Genomic DNA, 7,060 nt, shown 5'->3' on the forward strand with positions numbered 1-7,060 from the left:
AAAAAAATTTATCCACATGTGATTTTAATTGCCTTTCTTATTATATGGAAACACAGCAATTGCATGGTTAGTTTTTTTTGTTTGTTGTTTTTTTTTTTTACATTAGCAGAATATTGACAAAGTTTGTGCACCTTTGTGATGAACACAAAGCTTTTTGTCTTTCTTTCGGTCCTTGTCCTCCATTTTTCCTCGACGACTTTGTTTTTCCTCCTGTTCTTTTCTGTTAGTTCAGTCGTTTCTCTGTCAGTTTTGGGTCCCACCCCTAAACACGACCACCACACAGTCTTAGAAAGGTCGAAAACCCGTTTAAAGGGGAAGTGCTTTTCTTCACAGCACTACTTTTGCCAGTGTGGATGATGAAAATGATATAGTTTTCATGTCACCAGGGACATCCAGAGGCTCGGCGTGACGCTCATGGGTCATCAGAAGAAGATCATGACCAGCGTCCAGCTAATGAGAGCGCAGGTCCTCAACAAGAGCGTCCCATCGGTCCACGTATAACTCCAGAGCCGAGGTTACTGACTGCGTTACTGGCCCAGGCTTTTGTAAGGCCGAGACGGACGCCTTGAAACACAAAAACGACAGGTAAACGGGACGAGACGCTATCTAAGAACTTTTCAAGATTTTTACTTGAGCGTTGAAAAAGAAAACGTAAAGGGATCGTCTGTGGAAGCAAGGAAACGAGACATCTTTGGGACCTACCTTTTCTTTTTCTCTTCCTACTGAATATAATTTTATCTCTTGTTTAAGAATGAAAAGACTGCCTTAATTATGAGATATTATTTTAAGTTTGTTGTCTACAATGAAAAAATAATAATAATTTATGGTGAATATATGAGAGTAGTGTGATTTCCAGTCCCAGGGAAGAGCCTGAGCCCTGCGGTGACGTAGCACAGGTCGCTACGTTCTGATGCCGCTGTAGAAAGGCAGCAATAAACTTTAGAAGAGAGCGGTTCAGAATGAGACGGACGTGAAGAACATGAGCCGGGGCTCACCTGAGGGGCCCGGGGCTCACCTGAGGGGCCGGGGCTCACCTGAGGGGCCGGGTCATCTCCAGCTTCACCCCAGATTTTAGCTCTGACAACGGGCTGCGGTGTCAGATCTGCTTCCCAACACGAACCGCGCTGGAGATCTAGAACCTCCTGGCCGTCCGGCCTGCAGCTGCTGTACCTGGAAGATGTGTGTAACTCAACTTTAGTGCACTTTATTCTACAATCTTTCCGTGTTCAAGAGGCTTTCTGGTTGAAACACAACTGAACACACTTAGCTAGCTAAAGAATTAGGTGATGTACCACATCTTTTATTTACCAGACAAAAAAAAAAAAGCGAATCTAAAAGCTAAAGCCAGCAACACTCAGACAGTTGGGAGATGCTTCTGCTTTTTGTTTTGTTTTGGGGGGTTTGTGTGTGTTAACATTACATGCGGTGCACAGGTAAATCTGTGGCCAGCTTGCTGAATAAGGGATTCTCAGTCTACCTCACTCTCTCAGCAGGAGACAGATCTGGACTGCAGGCAGGCCAGCTGAGCACAAAGTTACTACAGAAACTTTACAATAGAAATAAAACTCCAGAGAAACAAAACAATGTTGTGACTTTAGCATGTTTCCAAAGTAGCATTCAGTTATCCATGCTGTGCCATCCCATAATACCAGAAATATGGACTTTTACTTGTTTTTTGAAAAATTATTTAGATCTAATATTTAAACAGTCAAAACCAGGTTAGTGTGATAATGTATCATTTTGTTTTGATCCAACTCTCTTTGCTTCAACAGTGTCTTTGCTGCGACAGGTTAGCTTAACAAACAGGAGCATAAAAACAAGCAGTTTTTATGTTGCTGTTGACATATTCAAATTTCTAAAGATGAAACATTTAAATCTAAGAATATCTTTGTAATCCATTCAGACGGTAGTGGATGTGGTTGTCACTAACATTTGGTTTTTAGTTCATAGTTATTTAACAATAAAGCTACTTTGTTTGCCTCTCCTAACTGTCTTCAGAGTGTTACGGTGCTAATAAACGGAAATGATGCTAACTCTAGATTTTTGATTTGTCTGGCATATAAAGGCTGAAAGAAACTAACGACAGATTTGTTTTTTGCTTAACTAAAAGAGAAACCTTTGAAAATAAGGTTTGTATATAAATTAATATATTTTATATTGACTGTATAAACACACATTACAATGTGTTTTGAAAAGCACATCATTTGACAGGTTTTCTGGGGTCCATTCTTAAAGGGATGCATTTTCTTATTAGAGCAGCCTTTGATTCAGGAATCGATTCAACTTAAGCACATTTTTAATGGGGGAAAAAAAAGGTTTTACTTTCTTAAAGATCAGAAGTTTCACATCAAGGTGAATCTGTGATGAGACAAAACGGTGGCCCAGCTGCCAGCACCGCCGTCTTACAGCAAGAATCTCCTGGGTTTGAATCCTGGCTTTGCTTCTCGGGTTGTTGGAGTTTGCATGTCGTCCTTCGTAGACGCCTGGGTTCTCCCTGGGTACTCCAGCTTCCTCCTGCTGCTCAAAACTTTACATGTAATTTACCCTTTTGAGTGTGTGTGTGTGTGTGTGTGTGCGTGTGTGTGTGTGTGTGTGTGTGTGTGTGTGTGGGCGTGTGTGTGTGTGTGTGTGTGATTGTGATGGACTGCTGGTTTGTCTGAGATGTTACCCCTGTGCTGTCCAAACGTGATTGCGCCCACACAGATTTCTCCTGGGATTCTTTTTGACACTTTTCAGATCATTAAACACATTTTAAAATCAGACAAAGATAACACGACTAAATACATAAAGCAGGTTTTAAAAATGAATTCAATAATAAATGGATATAATAAGGAAATGAGGCCCTGCACTCCAACCTGGCTGTAGGTTGGTTTCATTTACATTTTGACTCCATTTATTTTTCCTGAAATAAATAAGATCATTAGAAAACAGTGTTTCATATTAATCCAGGTTGTCCTTGTCTGTTGTTAACATTTGTTTGACAATCTAAAATATTTGCCTGTACTGTTAGCTCATAGCTGGCTAACTCAAACACAGTACCTAACTTTATAGCTGCCAATTTGAACAAATTAATAACAAGTTGTGTAATTTAAGTAGCGCTCTTAAAATAACAGGATTAAAGTAAATTATGAGCATTTGTAAAAACTGATATATACTGTATATTAAAAAAAAAGAATAAATATTGATCTTATGAGCAAAACAATGACTTTTACAAAGACATCCAGTCTATCCAATATGTGCGACAAAGCATTTCCTGTTTGCTAAGTCAAGACAAAATCAGCGTTGATCCAAATGCCTTCCAAACTAGCAGATAATCGATATATTTCCAAATGTAGAAATGTCACAAATTACAGTCACTATTTCTGCTCAGTTTATTGATATTTATTCTATAAGTCTTTCATGCCAAAATATCACACTGCATATGTTTCACATCAGATTTACACCATAATATCTTGTCGCTGTGTCATCGAATGTCCGCTGTGTGACCAGATGTGGACGTTTCCCATTCGACCCAGAAGTTAGAGCTCAGATCTGGAACCAGGTTGACATGAAGATCAGCTTTTAGTTGTGCTCTTAAGTGCCATCAGCAGCACAAGTCCTTTTGGTTTTCCTCTCCATTTTTTTTTTTTTTTTTTTGTGTGTGTTGAAACACAAAGTGTCAGATGTGCTAATGACTACGTGCCATGTCACCAATACTGGAAGCTGTTATTGGACTCATGTTGGTAACCTCCAGATATCAGCATTCTGGTTTCAGGCACCGTTCTTGCTGTAGAGCTGAATGGGAATTCAGAAATTGTGATTTCTGAATAGAAAATGGTGGTAAAATTATACATTTTTGAATGTGTTTTTTTTTCCTTTTCTTTTCTCAAGGAAGAAATGTAGCACAACTGAAAATCCTTGTGTTATTTTTTTACTTTCTTTTTTTTTTTTTTCAACTACATGGTATTCCATCTGAAATCTACTGAAGTAACTTCAGGATCAGCGCTGATTCTTTTTAGATGACCCAAAAGTAAATACAGTGCCTTTAAAAAGTATTCACCCCCTTGAATGTTTTCCCTTTTTGTTGGTTATGATTTTATTAATCAATCCTAATCAACAGAATTTGGCTTTTTTGAAAAAAATAACCCCAAAAAATATTACAAAATAAAATTTTTATAATGTTAAAGTGAGAATCGATTACTACAAAAATAATTACAATTGAATAAAAATATGCATGTAGTTAATGGGGAATATTCATGTAACACTTATTTTATGTGAAATAGTTTATTTAATTGTCATTATTTTGTAGAAACACATTTTTACTTCAACATTAAAGCATTTTATGTCAACTCTTTGGTCCAAAAAGCCGAACTTTGCTGATCATGATGGATCGATATAAAGTGAAGAACATCCAAGGGAATGAATATTTTTTATTGGTACTGTATCTGCAGACATAGATCTGTGTGACTATGAGGTACAACATGACAAATAAACTGCAAAGGCTGTAAAATAAAGTGTTACTTTGACATCTGCTCACATGGTTTGCCTCAGTTCTGATAAAAGGCAAAGAAGAACATGTCAGTGAAATGTTTGCAAATGAAAAACTTTGCCTAAACTTCTAAAGCTTGTCCGATTTGCGCGAACAGGAGAATGTCTTTTCTGGCAGAACTCCCTCCGGGTGGTTGATACTGTTTTTATTAGAGAACTTTATTATATTTCTTGTATTATAGTGACATTTTACTACTGGTTTCAGACTTTTGTTTTCCTTTTGGATGCTATTGAAGTCACAGGGCTTGAACTGTAAATCCATATTTTCTAAAGCTCGGATCTGTTTTTTTTTTGCCAGATGAATTGATTTATAACGTTTACAGGATGTTCAGTCACTGGAAGGACGAAAAAAGACCCAATTTGTTCACATCTCATTATTTATTCAGACGTTTTGTTTCATAAACAATACCAACTCTGAAATGATCTGTTGTCATTGATGAGTCATCCTTGTTGCTAATGATAAGTCATAAATGTGCAAACTGTTCATAAAGACACAATAAAGGAATGTTCATCTGAACTGTGAACTGTTTCTGGAGCAGGTGGAACCGGACCGGACTGGACGTGTTCTGGACTCGTGGCCTGTTCACTCAGGATGGACCGGAGCCAGTTTGGTTTGGGTGTAGTTTTCAGTTTATTAATGAAATGATCAAAACACTTGCATTTTATATTTAATCTGATTCACTCCCTCTGAGATGAAAAGTTATCTGATGATCTGAAACTTTAGGGTTTGACCAAAACAAAACAAAAAAAAGCAATAATAGGATAAATGTGAATGTTTTTCAGGCAGTGTTGTACTTCCTGTGTCTCTGTGTTAATCCCAAAAACTCCTGCTGGAAGACTGCCGCAGCATTTAGCCCCGACACGCTCCAAAGATAATTTCTAATGAGTTTTTCCTGTGTTCGGGTCGCGGCTCTGACCTTCAAGGTGTTCGGTCTGAACTCTGCTGCGCCACAACACTCAAACAGCCAAACTCCAGCGAAAAGCAATTTGTTAACGAGTGCCGAAGTCATTCTGGACTGAATTGCTGTTTTTCTGTGGGAATGAGTCCTGACCCAGCTCTGAAACATAATTTCAATCTTAGCCCGAATAGGGAATGAGCCTGATGAATCTGTGTATTAGTAATTGTCCTTTCCTTCACCTTAGGAGGGCTGTTAAGAGATAATCCACTCCTTAGTGAAACGAGACCTAACACAACATCATTAATCTTATTACTAAGGCCGCGTTGCTTTGTTGCCACGAACTCCCACGCCCAATTATCAGCTACTGTTGCGTCCCCGTGACGACGCTCGCCGCCTCCCATCGGTGGGCCCCATCTCCACCGTCCCCTGATTGACTCCGCTCCATATCGGCTCCCAGTGAGCCGGAGCTGGATGTCCTCTGATAGGCCGAGAGCGCAGCACAAATCGGATCACGATGGCGAGCGGTTTTGGTTGTTATCGCCACATAGCAGGTCTACCGTTCGAGGCAAGCGGGAGACAATACAGATTAACTTTTTTCTAATTTAAGTTTGTCGCCTTCATTTAAAGAAGTACAGCACAGCAAAGCGGCGCTCTTAAATCTGAGCAAATATGTGAATTTCAGTAATGATGTCCCTAGGAACGACCTTGGAACAATGCACCGCGGCGCTGATTCCAGTTCATTTCATCCGGCAGACGAGTCATGACCGTGCAGCACCGCTTCCGCTAACAGACGGAGGTTTTAGCCTCTGTTCAAACTCTTCCCAAGGAATTGGGAACCTCTCTATGAATTAACACAAACTGCATTTTAAATTCACTCTTGTACAGCAGTAAACAGTGAAGAAAGTCAGCAAAATTACTTTGTTTTTCACCTTTATAGATAAAAACAAAAAAAGAGAGAGAGAATGGTGGTTTGTTTAAAAGTCATTGTTTATCTAATGGCATGAGAAAAATAGCAGAGAGAAATAAATAGTTCATCTTGGAGTCTAGCTTTGGTTGAAATGACAGAAAAACACACTTTTTTTCTAATACTGTAATTTAAAAATATGTCAATTGGGACATGGATCCAATGCATTAGGTCATCAATACGGACATCTATTACCTCAATAATATATTTTTCATTAGAAGTTGTATAATTTTGTGTGATGTATTTCCTAATTGTTTGTAGAAATTGTTTGTATCTGGTTTTGAAAAGCAGCATCAGAAAATTAAAAACAGTTATAGAACATGTTGGGTTTGTTTTTGTTTTTTTTTCCAAGAAAGTAAACAGCTCTTGGAAGAAAAAGTGATGTGGTGCATTACTTAACATCATTCCCTTTAATTCAGTGTTCGGTTAAATCAAATCAGAAACTGATTTAACTGAAAATCCTCTGCTCTCAGGATATTTCAAGATCATTTTGTCTATGGATGAAGGCAGAGTTGTAACAAGATGCCCAAATTATCCTGAACAACGTCACAATTTTGGTAACACTTATCTTCTTTCACGTGGCAGATCTTTGTTAATATCTAAAGCTTGTAGCTAATAACATCTCATCTATTTCCATCCATCAGCCTGAGTGCTGCTTCTGGCTACAAGC

The 7,060-nt window shown here is 38.5% G+C and overlaps 1 protein-coding gene across 7 annotated transcripts in view; it reads left to right on the forward strand.

Moving 5' to 3' along the window:
- epha8 (eph receptor A8) overlaps positions 1 to 6,696 on the forward strand; it is a 124,375-nt gene extending 117,679 nt beyond the window's left edge. For 5 of the 7 annotated variants that reach the window (XM_044121415.1, XM_044121416.1, XM_044121417.1 and 2 more), the window contains exon 20: positions 387 to 5,044. In XM_044121415.1, the coding sequence (XP_043977350.1) occupies positions 387 to 501 (115 nt within the window). In that variant the 3' untranslated portion in view covers positions 502 to 5,044. The other 2 variants (XR_006371009.1, XR_006371010.1) reach the window with 2 other exon arrangements.
- The last annotated feature ends 364 nt before the right edge of the window (positions 6,697 to 7,060 follow it).

This window comes from Gambusia affinis, linkage group LG07 (assembly GCF_019740435.1).
Source record: "Gambusia affinis linkage group LG07, SWU_Gaff_1.0, whole genome shotgun sequence".
Classification (NCBI taxonomy): domain Eukaryota; kingdom Metazoa; phylum Chordata; class Actinopteri; order Cyprinodontiformes; family Poeciliidae; genus Gambusia; species Gambusia affinis.